This window comes from Hipposideros armiger, unplaced genomic scaffold (genome assembly GCF_001890085.2).
Source record: "Hipposideros armiger isolate ML-2016 unplaced genomic scaffold, ASM189008v1 scaffold_799, whole genome shotgun sequence".
In the NCBI taxonomy this organism is placed as follows: domain Eukaryota; kingdom Metazoa; phylum Chordata; class Mammalia; order Chiroptera; family Hipposideridae; genus Hipposideros; species Hipposideros armiger.
The window spans coordinates 695,900-714,263 of NW_017732149.1; the positions used below are offsets into that span (position 1 = coordinate 695,900).

Genomic DNA, 18,364 nt, shown 5'->3' on the forward strand with positions numbered 1-18,364 from the left:
GGTCAGCCGCTCGCCCGAAGCCGGAGGGAGGGGGCGGCGGCGAGACGGCGCTAGGAGTGAGAGGGCGCCAGCAAGACTCCGGAGCCCGGCGCCCGGGGCCCCCAGCCCCGCCTCCGCGTGCCTGGCGGTCGCCCTCGCTCCGCTCCTGCCCCCGGCGCGCGCCGGGCCGCGCCCTTCACCTTCTCCCCTTCCTTGGCGGGCTGCGCTGAGCGGCCTGAGGGGCGGCGCCTCTTGCGGCCGTCCCGACGGGGGGGATGTGAGAGGCGGCCCGCGGCCATGGAGACGGGCCCGGCGCCCCTGGTGGCCCCGCCGCGCCGTCATGGCGCCTCCGCGGCCCCCTCGCCGCCGCCCCGCGGCTCCCGGGCCGGGCCCGTCCTTGTGGTGGCTCCGGGACCGCCAGTGACCATGGCCACTTCGGCCCCGGTCACCCTGGTGGCACCCGGGGAAGCGCAGCCAGCTTGGATACAGGGGCCGGCCCAGACCTCGGCCCCGGCCCCGGTGGCCACGGGCAGCACGGTAGTGGTGCTAACTCTGGAGGCCTCACCTGAAGCCCTGAGAGCGCAGGTCTCCCCCGACCCAGAGCCCCTGGTGTCCGCGGAAGTCGAGACGTCGATGGCTCTGGCCCCAGGAGTAGACTCTCCGAAGATGGAGGAGGCTAAAACCTCATCCACCCCTGGACCAGGGACCCCCACCAGGACCCCTTCCAGAGCGGTTTCTGAGGCCCTGACCGCCAAACCCCCGCTTGCCCCCAAGCCGGGAACCACAGTGGCCTCAGGAGTGACTGCGCGGGCTGCAGCAGTGATCGCAGGACAGGTGATAAGTGGACACGGAGCTGCAGCAGCAACATCAGCATCAACGGGACAGGCTCCAGAGGACTCCTCAGGGCCTGGCACAGGCCCCCCAGGGACATGTGAGGCTCTGGTCGCTGCTGTGACGGTGACCCCTGCTCCAGAGCCTGCCGAAAACTCTCAGGACCTAGGCTCCACGTCCAGCCTGGGACCTGGCATCTCTGGACCTCGGGGGCAGGCCCCAGACACTCTGAGCTACTTAGACTCCGTGAGCCTCATGTCTGGGACCTTAGAGTCCTTGGCTGATGATGTGAGCTCCATGGGCTCAGATTCGGAGGTCAATGGGCTGGCCCTGCGCAAGACGGACAAGTATGGCTTTCTCGGTGGCAGCCAGTATTCGGGCAGCCTGTGAGTACCCATTGGGCACCAAGTGGGCCTGCTTCTCGGAAGCAGAGGTTGGGGGAGGGGGAAAGATGCACTTTGCCCAGACTCTGGTGGCCCAGCCTCCTCTGAGGAACTGGGGGTGATTAGTGGGAGTGGGACACTGGACAAGCCCTACCATACCTAGAGCATCCTGAAGTTTCTGGGCACTCACACATTTGGGAGAGTTTCAGACCAGGTATCAGGAGTTCTGGTTTTGAGCCTAAGCCTTGCTTTTGATGTGCTGCGTGCCCTTGAGCCAGTGTCTTCCACATTTCCGTGCCTCAGTTTCCTCAAGGAAGTGAAACGTTGAATGAGATGATTGATGTGAAACTCCAGCCGTGGGCCAAATATTCTGGAGAGCTGGTTGGGCAGGGGTCCTGGTAGAGATCTTTGGTCCTTTAGGGGGAAAGCGTCTGGGAGTGATGGAGGCGTCTGGCCTTCCTCACAGCCCTCTGTCTAATGGAGGGGAGACCCTGAAGGCGGAGCCCCTCTTCCAAACAGAGAAGGGCAGTCTTGTGTTTTCACTGAGAGAAAGGGGGTGGAGGAGGCCTCTTCCCCATTTCCTCATCTCCCCAACCTGGCTTACTCTTTCCTAGTTCCTTCCAGGGGCGTGAGTCACTCCTGAGGTGGGGGTATGATCACCTATGACTTCTTCCTTTCCTCTCTTTGGATCCTGCCCATTGTTCTTGTACCCCTTTAACCTGCTAGTCAGCTCAGCATCACCGGAGCACCCAGGTGGCAGGCCCTGTACTGGATATTTAGGAGGAAATAACTGTTTCGAGATGGTCCTCATCTAAAGGGAGAAAAAATAGTTTCAATCTGTATATGTTAGGTTTTGCCTAGAGATCATGGCAGGGTTTTGTGAATTCCTCGGGAAGGGATCTTTTGCTCAGTCTGGGAATCTAACTAAAGCTGATCTGAATCGTGAAGAATGAGGAGAATCTAGTCATGGCTGGGGTTAGGGAGACCTGCCTGAGGTTGGGGTGAGTCCTGTGGGAGAGCTTTCTGGGCAGGGTTTATAATGCAACAAACTTGTAGCGGCTCCCCGCTGGCCACAGGATCAAGTCCAAGTGCTTTGACCTGCACACAGGCTCCTTGTCTGGCTCTACAGCCTCTTTGGCTTTGTGTCCCACTGTTCCTCAATGTGCACTTAGTGCTGTGGCGCTGCTGAACTGAGTCATACTCAGGCCAGGAATGCCTTTCTCCCCCTTCTTTTTCTGCTAAGTTCCACTCCAATCTTTCAGGGCTGACCTCGATGTCGCCTCCTCCAGGAAGCCTTCCATGGTATCCACTGCCCCTGCTCCGGTGAGGTGCCTCTCCTGTGCAGTTTTGTCACTGCATTTTCCACACCATATTTTCATTACCTCCCCTGCTGACTTGTGATCTTCTTGAGGGCAGGAAAGATATTTTACTCTTCCTGGCCTTTGGCAGAGTTTGGAACTGACTTAGGATAGAGACTGAGAGAGGCTCTCTGTTTAAGGCACTTCTAGGACAAAAGAAATTAATGTTTAATGAGACCTATTTACTAGTCCTTGATACACAGTTTCTCAATAGTCCTCTCATAACTTTGTGATGTAGGTGGTGATGTCCCTTTTTACAGTTTAGGAAGAGACTCAGGTTATCTTACCAAGACGTCCCAGCTTCTAAGGGACAGCACTGGGATGTGAGGTCAGGATTGTCTGGAAACCCAAGCTCACTCTTCCATTCCCTTCACCTGGTGCTGCTCCTACAAGTAACTGTTTCCAGACTGATGGGATATCTTGAATGTCAAGCTCTTACAGAACAGTGGGCAGAGTGCAAGGAAAGCTTCTTGGGAATCGGGTGATTTCAGGGAGGAGGAGGTAGAGGGAATTGCAGATGGCCCAAGGGATCTCAAGAGTCTGATAGAAGGAGACACAGAAGTATATTTGTTCTGTATTTTATTTTATGGATAATACTTGCTATGACGTACTATACTCTTGCTGTGTGTTATCTCATATAACCTCTCAGGTAGATACTGTTTTTCTCTCCATCTTACAAATGAGGACGTTGAGACTTAGAGGAATTAAGTGACTTGCTCAAGGTCACACAGGGAATAAGTGGTACAGATGGAACTTGGATCCAGGTCTGATGCAAAGTGTGGTTTTAAATACTGTCCCTAAACTTACATGTCAGAAGTGGGATTTAAACATACTTCTATATAGAGATCCAACGTGAGGACACAGTCTTTGTACACAGATTCCTTCCAAAGGGAAGAAGTCCCTTCAGGGCGGTTAAGTTGGACCTGGGGTGGCCCAGTGGCCGGACTCCCTGCTGTTTGGCAGCTCAGAAGATGCTTTTATGGCCAGTCTCTCATTTGAGCCTGGGGAGGTGGCTTGCCCCCAATCCAGTTACCCCCAATCCAGGTTTTATGTTTCTGCTATTGACCCCTTCCATGTTCTCCCCCTACCACCCCCAATCCTGCAGAGAGAGTTCCATTCCCTTGGATGTGGCTCGGCAGCGGGAGCTCAAATGGCTGGAGATGTTCAGTAACTGGGATAAATGGCTTTCACGGCGTTTCCAGAAGGTTTGAGAAGGCTGAGTGGTGGGCAGGGGCAGGGTGGGCCCCTGTGCTTGGGGGAAGCCCAGGGTCATGATGGTATCTGCTCTCTGGACCCCTTGGGGGCAAGTGGTATTGGGACCTGGAGGGAGGAGTAGCTTTAGAGATAGAAGGCCAGGCCAGGTCTAGTGGAGTTAAGCCTATGGGATGTGGCAGGGGTGTCCGGGGAGCCTGAGCCCCGCTGGGGAAAGCTTGTAGGCGGGGCCAGCCCCTGATGCCATCCTCCTGCCTGCCACTCTGCTGTAGGTGAAGCTGCGCTGCCGGAAGGGGATCCCCTCATCCCTCAGAGCCAAGGCCTGGCAGTACCTGTCCAACAGCAGGGAGCTCTTGGAGCAGAACCCTGGCAAGTTTGAGGTGCGTGCAGGCTGTGGGGATAGGTGACACTGTCTGTGTGAAGGGTCTCGTCAGTCGTCCCCCCCAGATACTGAGGTGACGCTGCTGTTCCCCTGCAGGAGCTGGAACGGGCTCCCGGGGACCCCAAGTGGCTGGATGTGATTGAGAAGGATCTGCACCGCCAGTTCCCTTTCCACGAGATGTTTGCTGCACGAGGGGGACATGGGTAAGGTGGCCTGGAGTGCGGGTCAGTCAACAGGTGTCTGGGGACGGCTCTAGGTGGATTCAGGGTTGGGTGCAAAGCAGCCATGCTTTCCAGGACTTCTAGACCGGTCCTTACTGGGTTGATTGTCAGGCCATACTGAAGAAAGTGGCCTAGGAGGGAGACTGACTTGGGGATCGGGGCTGCTGTTGTGGAGGGAGGGGAGACACATCAAGGGCTCACTGAAGAGGTTGCATTTGAGCTGGTTTTGAAGGATAGACAGGAGCAGAGCAGGGGGCAGGTTTTTCCTGCCTGGGGGGAGGGTACGTCAGCTATGTGGGCATTGGGGTGGGGTAGAGCTGAGGCTGGAGGAGCAGTTCAGGCCAGATCACCAAGGGCCCTTCACTGCTGTGCCAAGGCACTTGGGTTTTGGTTCTGTGCGCCAGGCTTCCTCAAGATGCATACATACTGCTCCCCAGTCTTGTGCAAGATGGTCTTAGGTGCTTCTCAGATGGATGTTTTTTGTCAATAAGTTCATTCTTTCAGCAGATGTGTATCGAGCACCTTCTATCTGCCACGCACTGTTCTAGTCACAGATGACAGCAGTGAATGAGAGACAAAAACTTTTGCCTTCGTAGGGCTTAGTATATTTTATTGAGGATAGACAATAAGATGAAGAAGGAAAGTATGTGAAATGGTGGTAAGCATTATTATATAGAGGAGTGTAAAGTGAAGGGATAGAGAATGTGAATGGTGATTGGGGTTACAAGTGACCCGATATGATTTATATTTTAAAAGGATCATTCTGGCTGCTGTGCTGAGAATAGCCTATAAGGAGACGAGGGCAGAAGCCGAGAGACCAGTTAGGAGACTGTTTGCATAATCCAGAAGAGAGATGATGATAGATAGACCAGGATGGTAGCAGTGGAACTTTGGGGAGAAGTGGCTGGATTCTGGATCTGTTTTGAAGGTAGAGTTGAAAGGAATTGACAGTGGATTAGATGTGGTGTGTGAGAGAGGAGTACCGATGACTCTTAAGGTTTTTGGCTAGGAGGATGGATTTGGGGAAAGAGAAGGTCTTGAGGTTCTATCGGGAGCTCAGTTTTGGAATATGTAGTTTGAAACGCTTAGTGGACAGCCAGGTGGAGAAGTCAGGTGGTTGGATGTACACTATATACAATTCTGGATTTCGGGGAGAGGTTTAAACTGGAAATAAGTTGGAAATGGAAAAGCTGTCAGCCTCTAGATGGGCTGTATCTCCCCCATGGACTGGACGAGGTCGTCAAGGCAACAAGTGCAGATATGAAAGGAAGTTTCAAGATTGAGTCCTGCAGCTCCAGTACTTAAAGAATGAGAAGATGAGAAAGAACCAGGAAAGTGGACTGGAGGAGAAGCTGGAGGGGTAGAAGGAAAACCAGGAGGTGTGATTCCTGGAAGCAGAGTGAAGCGGAGTTACAGGACCAGCTGTATGAAATGCTGCTGATGGGCCAAGTGAAGTGCAGCTGCAAATTGCCCTCTGGACTTGGCACTGTGGAGGCTGTTGGTGACCTTGATCAAAGCAGTACTGTGTGGAGCTGTGGGTTAAAGTCTGATTGGAGAATGGGAGGGAAGAAATTGAAGACAGTCTGCTCTGGAGGAGTTGTGCTGAATAGGTAAGGAAAGAAGGTGTGGTATGTGGAGTGGAAAGTGTGGTCAGGAGCCTTTTTAAGCTAATAGCAGATGTCAGTATGCCAACGGGAATGACCGAATAAGGAGAGAACAGATGCTGCAGGAGAGATGGCCTGTGTGGGCAAGAGGGGTGGGCCCAGTGCCCAGGTGGACAGACTGTGCTTGGGCAGGATCGCAGACCGTTCACCCATAGCAATGGGGGAGGCAGGGCACAGACGCAAGTGAGATTAGGTCAGATAACTGGTGTAGCGAGCTGTCACTTCATGGATTCTATTGCAAAGTGGAGGAAAAATAGCAAGGAAATGGTAGGAGTAGTATGCAGGTAAAGTTTGTGTTTGGGAAGCACTACTGTACGCAGTGGTCAGGCGTATGTGTGTGTCTGGGTGCAGGGAAAGAACCTGGGAGGCAGTTACTTGTTTCTGGGTAAGAGGCGAAGGTCTGAACTGTGAAGTGGCTGTGGAGGGGAAGAGGAGGAACACATGTGAATGGAACTCGGCTGTAGTGTCGCTAGGACTTGGTGACTAGCCGTGTGGAGTGAAGGCAGGCTCTGTCTTCTGACAGCTGAGTGGATTCCCAGCACAGCAATAGGGCACCCTCAGGGAAGAGGGACAGGTGGGGCAGAGATGTATCTTTACTCCTTTGGATGCAGAGGCAAGAGAAGGGTCTGAGGCCCAGCTGGCTTCCCGAGCCTTAACCAAGAGCCAGGGCCCATTGGACACGCTGGGGGGAACTGATGAAATCCTGAGAGACAGAAGAGGCAGGCCCTGCCCTGGGAGAGCTCCTCCCTGGGGTGATACAAGCGTTCAGACAGTGCTAGATGAGGACTGAGGCTGCAGATACCGAACACTTCCTGAAGCAGATGACCTTGAAGGCTTATGGGATGCTGGCAGATGGAGGAGGGAGAGAGCATAGACTGTGCTGGGGAATGTCCTGGAGCCTGGAATGCTTTGATTGTGGTCTGCCTCTGGCTTAAGCCTGATGGGCAGGACCAGGAAGGGGCGGGGCGGGGATGCAGGTATGTGGTGGGGAAGCTCTCAGGTTTGTCTGGAGCTGGATCTTAGTGGGTTCTGGGGGGGTGCGCAGGTTGAGTTTGGGGCTCAGAGCTCCCAACTCGTGTGGTTACCTGCAGGCAACAGGACCTATACCGAATCCTGAAGGCTTACACCATCTACCGGCCCGACGAGGGCTACTGCCAGGCCCAGGCCCCCGTGGCCGCCGTGCTGCTCATGCACATGCCTGCTGAGGTCAGCACCCTGGGCCCTGGCTGGGGGTGCTGGGAGGACACCTGGTGCTGGCGGGGGCGCTTCTTGGCCCGATTCTCAGGCCCTATCCCCCACTCCTGCTCTTGCCCTTCTCAGCAAGCCTTTTGGTGCCTGGTGCAGATCTGCGACAAGTACCTCCCTGGTTACTACAGTGCAGGGCTGGTGAGTGTCTGGGCTTGGCACCGGGGCTGTGACTCTTCCCCAAGCACAGGGAGGTCCTTGTCCCACCCCGTCCCTCTGTCCCTCTGTGTGGGGCTCTCTCAGTGAGGTCTGACCCCACGGGGGCTACGCGGGCCTCTCCTTACGGCTAGTCCACCTCCAGGAGGCCATCCAGCTGGACGGTGAAATCTTCTTTGCTCTATTGCGCCGGGCATCCCCGCTGGCTCACCGGCACCTGCGGCGGCAGCGCATTGACCCCGTGCTCTACATGACGGAATGGTTCATGTGCATCTTCGCCCGCACGCTGCCCTGGGCCTCCGTGCTGCGCGTCTGGGACATGTTCTTCTGCGAAGGTGCGAGCCTGTTGGGCTGTGAGGGACAGGGTTTCTGCGGGGCCGCCCAGGGGCTGGCCATTGACCTAAGGTGCTTGGTGGGCCTGCTCTCAGCTCTGCCGCCAACCCGGAGCCTGAAGCCCCTGGCAGCTCATTTCCTTGTTGGGCCTTAGTTTCCCCACCTGTAAGGTTGGCAGTAGGCAACGTGGGGCAGAGGCCCTCCTAACCAGAAGGCTGGGACCCCAGGCTCCATCCCCCCGCTGTCTCCTTTCGGCCGCAGGCGTGAAGATCATCTTCCGGGTGGCCCTGGTGCTGCTGCGGCACACTCTAGGCTCCGTGGAGAAGCTGCGCGCCTGCCAGGGCATGTACGAGACCATGGAGCAGCTGCGCAGCCTGCCCCCGCAGTGCATGCAAGAGGACTTCCTGGTGCATGAGGTAGGTAGGCCTTGGCCTTGGCTCAGCCCCACCTGCTGCAGGCCAGCAGCACCTGCCACCCCACCACTACCACCACCCCCGGCATTGCATCTGGCACCCATTTCTCCATCCAGGTGACCAACCTTCCAGTGACAGAAGCACTGATTGAGCGCGAGAACACCACCCAGCTCAAGAAGTGGCGGGAAACCCGAGGGGAGCTGCAGTACCGGCCCTCCCGGCGACTGCACGGTTCCCGGGCCATCCACGAGGAGCGCCGGCGACAGCAGCCCCCCCTGGGTCCCTCCTCCAGCCTCCTCAGCCTCCCTGGCCTCAAGAGCCGAGGCTCCCGGGCAGCTGGGGGGACTCCCTCTCCTCCCGCTGCTGCCCGCAGGGCCAGTGCTGGGCCTGCCCCTGGGCCTGTGGTCACCGCGGAGGGACTGCGTCCATCTCTTCCGTCACCTACTGGCAACAGCACACCACTGGGTCCCAGCAAGGAGACCCGGAGGCAGGAGAAGGAGCGGCAGAAACAGGAGAAGGAGCGTGAGAAGAAGGAGCGGCAGAAACAGGAGAAGGAGCGGGAAAAACAGGAGAAGGAGCGGCAGAAGTGGGAAAAAGAGCAGAAGGAGCAGCAGAAGCAGGAGAAGGAGCGGCTGAAGCAGGAGAAGGAGCAACAGAAGCAGAAGAAGTCCCAAGGCAGGAAGCTTTCGCTGCGTCGGAAGGCAGATGGGCCCCCAGCCCCCCAGGATGGCGACGACCGGTCCTCGGCATCTGAGGCCCACCAGGACGCTTACTTCTGACCTCTGCCCTGGGGCTGGACTGCATGGCCCCCCTTTTTCCCCTTAGCCAAGAGCAGGCCCCTGGGCCGGCTGTCCTTTTCTGGGGAAGGTGGCTTGGTTCCTGTCTCCTTGCCAGCTGCTGACCCTGCAGCCAGGACGGTCAGTGCATGGGGCAGCTGCGTTCCCTGGAGCAGCCGTTAACACAGGTCTGGGGCCCACACCTGCACATAGGCCCAGCTGGGGTGTTTGTCACTCCTGCCCCGGTTTCCTCTGGGGTCCCTTCGCAGGGATTGTCCTGATTGGCCTTCTGTCATCACAGGGGTGACTCCTGGCTATGGGAGTCAGCAGTTTTCAGATTCTTACACTCCTGTTGCTCCCCTCATTCATGAAGTGGAGCTGAGTCCCTTTCCCTTCTTCTGCCCTGCCTGTCTCCACATCCTGGCTGGGGCCCAATGCCCTCCTTGTTCAACACCTGGATATGTCTGGGTTGTAATGACGTACAGAGGACCTGGTCGGCCCAGGGTGGGGTGTTTGCTCTGTCTTCTGTCCTTCAGTTCTTCCATGGTGTTCTTGAACTCTGATTTATTTAATGGGACATGCACTGGATAGGAAATGTCCCCCACTCCTTGCTCTCCTTCCTCTGTATTCTCAGGCTCCCCCTGCTTTGTCTCACTAGGGCCCACACCTGTCACCGTGTTCCCTTCCAATTCTCCAGCCCCTCTTTGGGAAAGGGGTCTTCCCTTAAGCTCCCGGGGATGGGACCCAATGTTTACATTCTCTTCTGTCTCTGCCCCCACCCGATGCGGCGCTTTGAGAAACCAGAAAAGAACCTGCTGTTATACCTGGGCCTGTCTCCTACCTGTTATTTGATGCAGGGCGTTAGAATGAGAAGTAAGGACTGAAAAAGCAGCTAGTGAGCCAGAATCAACTAAAGCCGTCAGCTGGTCTTGGCAGTAGGTACCTCTCGGCCTTTGGTCCATCTCTCATTCATCAAGTTGTTGAGCTCCTGCTCCACCTTTTCTGGGATCTGCTGTCTCCACTGTCAGTGACCTGACGCCCTCTGCAGATCACCTGCAGCCCCCAGATGTCCTTCCCAAAGTGCTTGTGCAACTCCTGGGAGCTGGAGTGGGAATGGAAGGTGGCTAGAAAGCCACAGTCCTGGGGTGAGCTGGGCTCTCTTGGCCCGCTGCTTATCACAGCTCCCAAGACTTGGCCTCCAGGGAGTGGCCACCTGCCTCCAGCCAGAGCCCACAGCCAGGCTGCCAGCTCCTGGTTTTCTGCTGCCAGCTCGTAGGCCTGTCCACCTTCTGCACTGTCTACCTCAGGGGTCAGGAGGTAAAGGCACAGGGATTGGTCTGTGGCCCCACAGCGTGGCTCCACCTGGCAGTTCTCCAACAGGATGAGGTCGGGTGTGTGGTCTGCCTTGTGCTCCTGGTACAAGTTTCCCCAGAGGAGGAACCAGTGGTACCAGGAGCTGGTATTTTGGGCCCCTTTCTTTAGCAAGATGCCCTTGCCGTCTGGAGCCAGTGTTCTGCACCCATGAAAGAAACTGCAGTTTCATGGTAGTCCAGTATGGGAGGAAACACTAGGGGAGGAGACTGGGGAGTTGGGGGGATCATCACCTTTCCCTGGGGACTCCCATGCTGCCCTCTGATAGTTCCAGTAGGCTCTTCCTGGGTACAACGTTAGCCTAGTGGGATTCAGACTCCAAGTGTTCTCAAATACTAGAGGTCTTGTCCCCACAGCATGGGGACCCACTCCTTCCATGCCAGATTACAGCCTGGGCAGGGGCCTAAGTGGGGGGACATTGAGAGCAGCTCTGCTGCATTTTTCCAGGCCTACTTGAGATCAGGGCATGAGGGGCGTCTGGCCTGTGTACTGGGCACAGGTGCCACTGCCACCTCTCCCGTGATGGCTCTTCCCACTTCAGAAACCAGGAACTAGCCTAGGGGATAGGTGGGAGGGGGCAGGTAGTGGTGGTAAATGATTCCCCGGGGTCCTAAAGGGAGCTGGGTTCGAAAAGCGCCCCACGAGCGGCCTGGAGCCTCTGGGCAGGCCATCAGGAGAGCCAGTCTTTCCCTCCGGGAGAACAGCAAGGCTGCACCTCGAACTAGGAGCGGGCAGACAACTGGACGCTGAGAGCGGGAAGGCCAGATTTCTTCTGCGATAGGGGCGCAGAGCCTTGGCCAGCCCTTGGGAAAGGTGACGCAACCCCGGAAAGGGAAACTAGGGCAGGAGCCCACTGACCCTGCTCGGATTTTGGCCCCCACCGTGACTCTCGGCGCTCCTGATTAGATACAACGCCCTCCACTTTCTCCCCAGCGCCTCTACGGCTGTGGGACACCCCTCCACTTCCGGTCATCCCAACACTTCCGGCCACCCCTGCGTCCCATCATGGCCTAGGCGTTCTCAAGTCCCCTCTGCTCGCCGTTCCTTGTCACGCAGCTCCAGTCGCTCCGAGGGGTGTGCCTTCTCCGGCTCCCCTCGGACTTCCGCTCGCTCTTGCAGTTAGTCTTCTCACCAGAGTGAAGCCACTTCCGGTCTTCCTGGCGCCTTCCGCAGTTTTCTTCCGGGTGTGGCGGGCCGGTGCCCCGGATGTAACCCTGGCGAAAGCGTCCCTCGTTTCCTTCCCCCGCCTTCCCTGGGTCCTTAGGTGAGTGCACGCCGGTGGGACTGCTGGCATCCCTGGGGCTCCGCCGCCTCTCGTGTGTACACATAGCCCTGGACAGGTGGTGGTCCCGCAGAATTGGGAGTTTCGCGCGGGGAGAAGCGGGGCGGCCAGGACGCAAGGGCTGGGTCCGCCCGAGCCTCACGGGCTCCGAGGGAACTGGCAGTGGGGGAGCGGTGTCAGCCCGAGCATCCGCGTCGCGCCCAGGATGCCGGGGCCGGGAATGGGGGTGGTCTCGTGGGGGAGCTGGTCGAGGTGCCCATGGGGGGGCTCCTCTGCGCTTCCATCTCTCAGACTCTACTCCATCACGTCTTTCGGATGCCAAACCAGGTCCCAGGACCTCTTGACTGCCACCTCCCTTTTTGGCCCCTATTTCTGTGCTGCCTCCCCTCTCACACTGGATCTAGTCGGTACCGGGGGAAATGTTTGCAGTGCTGGGGGCCCTCTCGTGGCGAATCTTCTCCTCGTCGAGCTCCCTTAACCTGCACCCTTTCTCTAAGCTCAGCGTGAGGCAGGTCCTTCGGTACAGCCATGCCAAAGAGGAAGGTGACCTTCCAAGGTGTGGGAAGTGAAGATGAAGAGGATGAAATCAGTTTCCCCAAGAAGAAGGTGAGGGGGCCAGACTCCTGCATTCTGGAGAGGAGCGAGGGGGAGAAGGAACTAGGAGCCAGAAGAGGGAAAAAGCATGGGGGACAAAGAAAGGGGAGAGAGGACTAGCTTTTTCCATGTTGTCTGAGAAATGGGTTTGGGAGTTTTTCAGTTTGAGTTCAGATCCTAGCGCATTTTGAGGGCTTGCTAGTAACCTGCGTCTCTCGACTGGCTGGCTCCTGTTCACAGCTGGTGGACCCTGTGGTGGGGGCTGGAGGGCCTGGGAGCCGCTTCAAAGGCAAACACTCTTTGGACAGCGACGAGGAGGATGATGATGAGGAGGGGTCCAGCAAATATGACATCTTGGTCTCAGAGGATGTGGAAGGTGAGCTCTACCCAAGCACTGACCCTGCTTGGGGAACAGACGGGCTTCTGGGAGTGTGGGCAATGGCTGCTTCTGTCTTTCTCACATGCCTAGTGTGAGCTGCCTGTGTTTGGTGCAGGTCAAGAAGCAGCCACGCTCCCCAGCGAGGGAGGTGTGCGGATCACACCTTTCAATCTCCAGGAAGAGATGGAGGAAGGCCATTTTGATGCAGACGGCAACTACTTTTTGAACCGAGAAGCTCAGATACGAGACAGCTGGCTGGATAACATCGACTGGGTGTGGCTTGGGCTGGTGTGGCCGGGCCGGAGGCAGCAGGGGCTCGGGCTGTGCTGTCAGGTTATAGAAAATAACCTCCGTTTTTTTCACTTTGCAGGTGAAGATCAGGGAGCGGCCACCTGATCAGCACCCACTCTCGGGCTCGGAGGAGGAGGACAGCGTGGGCCAGACACCAATGAGCGCCCAAGCGCTCCTGGAGGGTCTTCTGGAACTGCTGCTGCCGAGAGAGACAGTGGCTGGGGCCCTGAGGCGTCTCGGAGCCAGAGGAGGAGGCAAAGGGGGCAGCAAGGGGCCTGGGCGGCCCAGTTCCCCCCAGCGCTTGGACCGGCTCTCGGGGTTGGCCGACCAGATGGTGGCCCGGGGCAACCTTGGTGTATATCAGGAGACAAGGGAACGGTTGGCTATGCGTCTGAAGGGGTTGTGTTGCCAGACTCAGGGACCCTCTGACCCCATATCCCCACCTTCTCTGGACATGTTTGCTGAGGAAGTGGCAGAGGAGGAGCTGGAGATCCCAGCCCCTGCCCAGAGAGGTGAGATGGAAGGGCAAAGGTGGGGTCTTGTGGGCAGGGGCAGGGCACTTGAAGCCCAAATGACTTTGCCTGTTATTTTAGACGCAGAGTTGCCAGGAGATGGTCTGGCGGACGTGATGTGGGAGTATAAGTGGGAGAACACGAGGGATGCTGAGCTGTACGGGCCCTTCACCAGCACCCAGATGCAGGTAAACCCCTTTTTGCCTCTTTTCTCCCCTCCCACCTCCCACCGCATCGGTCCTCCCTCAGCTCTGCCCTCTCTTCCTGCAGACCTGGGTGAACGAAGGCTACTTTGCAGATGGTGTGTATTGCCGGAAGCTGGACCCCCCAGGTGGACAGTTCTACAACTCCAAACGTATTGACTTTGACCTCTATACCTGAGCCTGCCGAGGGCCCCATTTGCTGGCCCCTTCTTTCCTGGACTCTGGAGGAGGCCCCAGCTGCCTCAGGCAGTGAAGATATCGGGGGACACTTTTCAGTCAATTTTCCTTTCCCAATAAAACCCTTTAGTTGTGTCTTAGGCCTTGGCTGAGCTGATGGCCAGAAGCCCCACAGCTCCTTTGGACTTGCCTCAGCCCTTGAGTGTTTTCTCATGAAGTTCTTTGGGAGTTTCTGGTCCCTTGAATCATCTTTTGGTATTTACCACTTGGGGCAGAGCCAGGGTCAGAGTCATGTGGTCTGTGGCCTCCCTACCTAGATTCTGCTCATCGTCTTACAATCCCTTCTGTCACATACTATCTCTGGTATCCTCTGGGGGTTCCTGGTTTGCTGTTCTTAGGTCTTTGGCTTTTAGGATCTCAGTCAGCGTGTTGTCGCAGCCAGTACAGGACGGAGCTTCAGAAGTGGCGTTTCAGGCCTCGAAGGGTTGAAGCATCTGTTGGGTGTGAGCAGGAAGCTGGATACTCACTGGCTCCCCAGCTCCCCACTGTCTTCAGGCTCCTTAAGTGAAATGAAACTCAGTGTTGTCACCTGGTCCAGCCATCCATCGACTAGGCACAGAGCAGGGCAGCGTCTCTTTGGAGGGCACACAGTGAGTCAGGGCTGTCCCGGACCCAATGAGCTCCCTTCCCAGACCTTTTTCGGTACTAGGTCTTTTCTGCCTGACTTCTGAGATCCTGAAGCTTAACATTTCCTGGGCTCTCACCCTGTGTCTGGCACAGGGCTAGTCAGTGCCTTGAGGTAACTGGGCAGGTCCCCTTCCAGGAATTCAGAGTTGGGGAGGGTGGCAGAGAAGTGTAATTGTGTAGTATACACCTAACCCCACCCCTGCACACGCACCACCACCACCAGTGCTTCCTGGCACCGCCTCAGCACCCAGGCAGGCTGATAACCCCACTTCCCACCCTAGCTGTCTGCTGGAATCTCAAAGGGAGCTGTGAAATTATCCTCAGATTCAGACTAGATTGGTCTAGGTAGCCTCCTGGTGGTTGGGTCTTTTAAAAGTTCCCAGGGGTTTCCAGTGTATGGCAAGGTGGAGCAGCACTGAGCCTGACCCATGACTGCGTTCACCCTGGGGTGAGGGGCCAGTTTCTGGACCCTGATGATGTAGCAGGGCTCAGGGCTGAGCACGTTTGAGGCCAGAGTGCTGGTGGAGTCTGTCAGTTACAGGGGAGGTAAGCACCAGAGCTGTGGGACCCATGGGTGCCCTGGGGTGTAGGAGCCAGGCCAGGAACTAGGGAAGACAGGCAGGTGTGCCCGATGTCCTAGTGAGGCCTCCAACTTCTGGAAAAATGAGACCCACTCCAGTGCCAGGCCAGACCTGGTTTGCATTGGCTCTAAGATGTTAAGATGACTTGTTTTGTGTCATTAAGAAGGGAAACTGCCAATTATAGTTGTAAGATATCAATTAAAAGGTGCATCCTGGTTTCAGAAATATTCCAAATTGAAAAGCGGGTGTTTTAGGACCAATGAAGTAACTTCACCTTTCTGTCTCCCCTGTGACTGAGTCATGGGAGGTTTAGTGTTTAGCCAGTAGATGGACGCCCAGGGACTGGTCCCTGAATGTGCCCCAGGCACCTGGGCTCCACCTGTCCAAAACTGACCTCTTCCCCTCACAAGCTGCTCCTGTGGCCACCTTCCTGATGACACCTGGTATGGACAGAATAATGGCCCCCCAAAGATGTCCACATCCTCAACCACAGAATTGAATGTGACCCTACGTGGCAAAAGGGACTTTGCGGATGTGAATTAATGATTTTGAAATGAGATTATTCTGGATGATTGAGATGGACCCAAATGTAATCATAAAGACCTTATAATGTGAAGGGGAATCAGGAGGGTCAAGGAGATGGAGCTGAAGGTGTGACATGGCCACTGGCTTTGACGATGGAAGGACCATGTGCCAAGAAATGTGGCCAGCCTACGGAAGCTGGAAAAGGCGAGAAAATGGATTTTCCGGTCTCTGCAAAGAAATGCAGCCCCACTGGCAGGACTTGAGCTCAGTGAAAACCATTCTGGACTGACTGTTAGACCTTAAGATAATAAAATGTGTTGTTTTGAGCTACTGTTTATGGTCATTTGTTAACGCCCCAAGAGGAAACTAACACCCCTCCCAGCGAATGCCTCTCCCTTCATGTATATCGTCACTAAGTTCTTCCTGTGACCATGTCCCTTTCCTATCAGCACTTAAGTGTATTATATTTCACACTAATTTTATAGACTTACAGGAAATGTACAAAAATAGTTCAGGGTTCACTCAGTTTCCCCTTTTAACATCTTTCAGTGGTACATTGGTTGCAACTAATGAACCAACAATGTTTCAACTATTAACTATTTTTAACAGATTTGAGATAGCCACCCACTTAGAGCATTCAATTCAATGGTTTTTAGTATATTCACTGGGTTGTGCAATCATTACAATCTAATTTTAGAACATTTTACCCTAAAAGCAACCCCACCCATTAGTCTCTTCATCACTCCTCACTCCCTCCTCACCCTCCAATCTCTGGAAATCACTAATCTAATACTTCCTGTCTCTAGATTTGCCTATTGACATTTCCTACAAATAGAATCATATAATAATAGGTGGTTTTGTGTCTTACCTGTCTGCTTCTTCCACTTGGCACATTTTCAAGATTCTTCCATGTAACATGTAACAGTGCTTTATTTTTTTTATTGTTGAATAACATTCCATTATACGGTATATTAACTAAACCTCACACTTTACTTGAATTTTACTAATTTTCCCCTAATGTTCTTTCTCTGTTGCAGAATCCCTTCTGAAACCATATTACATTTAGCTGTGATGCCTCTTTAGTTTCCTCTGGTCTGACAGATTCTCAGACTTGTTTTCGCTGACCTGACAGTTCTGAGAAGTACTGGTTAGGGATTTTGTAATACATTCCTAAAATCTGAGCTTCTCTGGCATTTTTCTCATCACTAGGTTCGGTTACAGATTTTAGAGAGGAAGACCACCGAGGTGAAGTTCCTCGCCTTTTACTGAAAACCTGTAATGGCTCCATATTGCCCTCAAGATGAAGTTCACAAGCTTGATGCTGACCAAGAAGGTCTTCCGTAGCCCTGCAGAGCCAGCCCCTTCTGCTGCACATCTGCCCTCATTTCCCTTCTCCCTGCTCTCCCCGCAACTCCAGGCTCCAGCCTGCTCCCAGGAAGACCAGGTAATTTCATTTCTCCAGGCTGGGCCAGTGATACCTTCTGCTCTCTTCTGACTATCTGGGAAAGACCAGCTAATATACCTGTTGTGTCTTAGCTCTAGACCTCCTTTTCCTAACGCCTTCTAACTCCCACTCCCCACTTCCCAGGCTGCTCTGTTGTACCACAGTTCTCCCACGGCGCCCAGCAGAACAGATGTCTGACAGGACACCCAGGGCAGTTTCTCCTTGCCTGTCTCCACCACTTAGCCTGAGACGGGGGCTCAGGGGTGCTGAATGAACAGGGAATGAGCCAATTCTTCCCTGGTCCTGTGTGTCAGGGGGACGGCCTCCTCCTGAGCCAGGCCCAAGAGTGGGGACCTGTGGGGCCATTTGTCTTTGCCCCAAAGGGATGACATATGACCTGGGTGGGCAGTGTATAGGTGTCTAGACCCAAGAGTGTCTCGGAGGCAGGATGGAGGAGTTGTTAGGGTCATTCTAACTCCTGGGGGTGTCACTTAGCCAAGAGCAAATTTACAGGAGGGGTTCAAGGTCAAAGCTGCCGATATCATCACTGCATCCGGGACACCAGACCCTCTGAAACACAGCCTCTTGCCTTGGCAGGCCATTTTCCAGGGATGTAGCAGGAGCGGGGGAAGGGGAGTCTGGGCACCTCTGGTTGAGGGCTGGGGTATCACTGTCCTGGGCATCTGGTGGGTCCTGCGGAGGCCCCCAAAAGGGCTAAGATGGATGAAGGGTCAGGCTCTACAAAGCCTGAGGAGTCTGGGGGAGTCTTAATGCCTCTGACACATATGCCATCCCTTCTAGACCCACCGACTGGCTTGATGCCTCCTTGCACAGTCACTGACCCCCAGGCTCCCAGGCAGTGGGGACCCCTCGCACTGAGCCGCTGGTTTTCTCTTCTGTTCCCAGCCAAAACCCAGCTGGAGCTGCCCAGTTCTTCCTGAGGCTGAGACCCGAGAGGAGTTTATCACTTCCTCCAGGAATTTTTTCCTGACCCCAGATTTGGGTCAGAGCTCCTGTTTCATGATCCCATAGGCCCTTGTGCTTTCTCTTTGTAACCCTTATCCATGGGGCTTCAGTAGGTCCCACGAGAGCTGGAACCATGGGGAGCCTGCCTCCCCAGCACGGAGTGCCATATCTGCCACATAGTAGATGTTCAATAAATATTTGTTGGAAAGGGTTTAGAAAGATGGTCTGAGATGGAGGCCAGGTCTGCTTAGAGCCCCTCAGCCTCAGCATATAGATACTGGCCCAAGGGAGGAAATGGAGAACTGGGTCCAAAGGGACCATGACAAATTGAGAACTGGGACACAAGAGGTCTCAGCCAGACGCCTCCTGTTCTAAATGCCAGGAGCCCAGCCCACGTTG

The 18,364-nt window shown here is 55.3% G+C and overlaps 2 protein-coding genes across 6 annotated transcripts; both read left to right on the plus strand.

Annotated features, from left to right (window-relative positions):
- The first annotated feature begins 276 nt into the window (after nt 1–276).
- Nucleotides 277–9,781, plus strand: TBC1D10B (TBC1 domain family member 10B). Its single transcript, XM_019628590.1, has 9 exons — nt 277–1,196; nt 3,657–3,756; nt 4,036–4,143; nt 4,242–4,348; nt 7,122–7,236; nt 7,351–7,416; nt 7,577–7,766; nt 8,026–8,180; nt 8,294–9,781. The coding sequence occupies exons 1-9, from the start codon at nt 277–279 to the stop codon at nt 8,954–8,956; spliced, it is 2,424 nt and encodes an 807-aa protein (XP_019484135.1). The 3' UTR covers nt 8,957–9,781.
- A 1,702-nt stretch (nt 9,782–11,483) lies between these two features.
- On the plus strand, nt 11,484–15,881 carry CD2BP2 (CD2 cytoplasmic tail binding protein 2). 5 transcript variants are annotated; one of them, XM_019628591.1, is made up of 7 exons: nt 11,484–11,588; nt 12,104–12,212; nt 12,441–12,576; nt 12,695–12,852; nt 12,950–13,382; nt 13,464–13,570; nt 13,653–15,881. In XM_019628591.1, exons 2-7 carry the CDS (start codon nt 12,135–12,137, stop codon nt 13,761–13,763), a joined length of 1,023 nt encoding a protein of 340 aa, XP_019484136.1. In that variant the 5' UTR covers nt 11,484–11,588; nt 12,104–12,134; the 3' UTR covers nt 13,764–15,881. The 5 variants fall into 5 exon arrangements, with proteins under 5 accessions (XP_019484136.1, XP_019484138.1, XP_019484137.1 ...); XM_019628593.1 differs by having other exon boundaries at nt 11,486–11,588; nt 12,109–12,212; XM_019628592.1 differs by lacking the exon at nt 11,484–11,588 and adding an exon at nt 11,591–11,664 and having other exon boundaries at nt 12,109–12,212.
- Nucleotides 15,882–18,364: the final 2,483 nt, after the last annotated feature.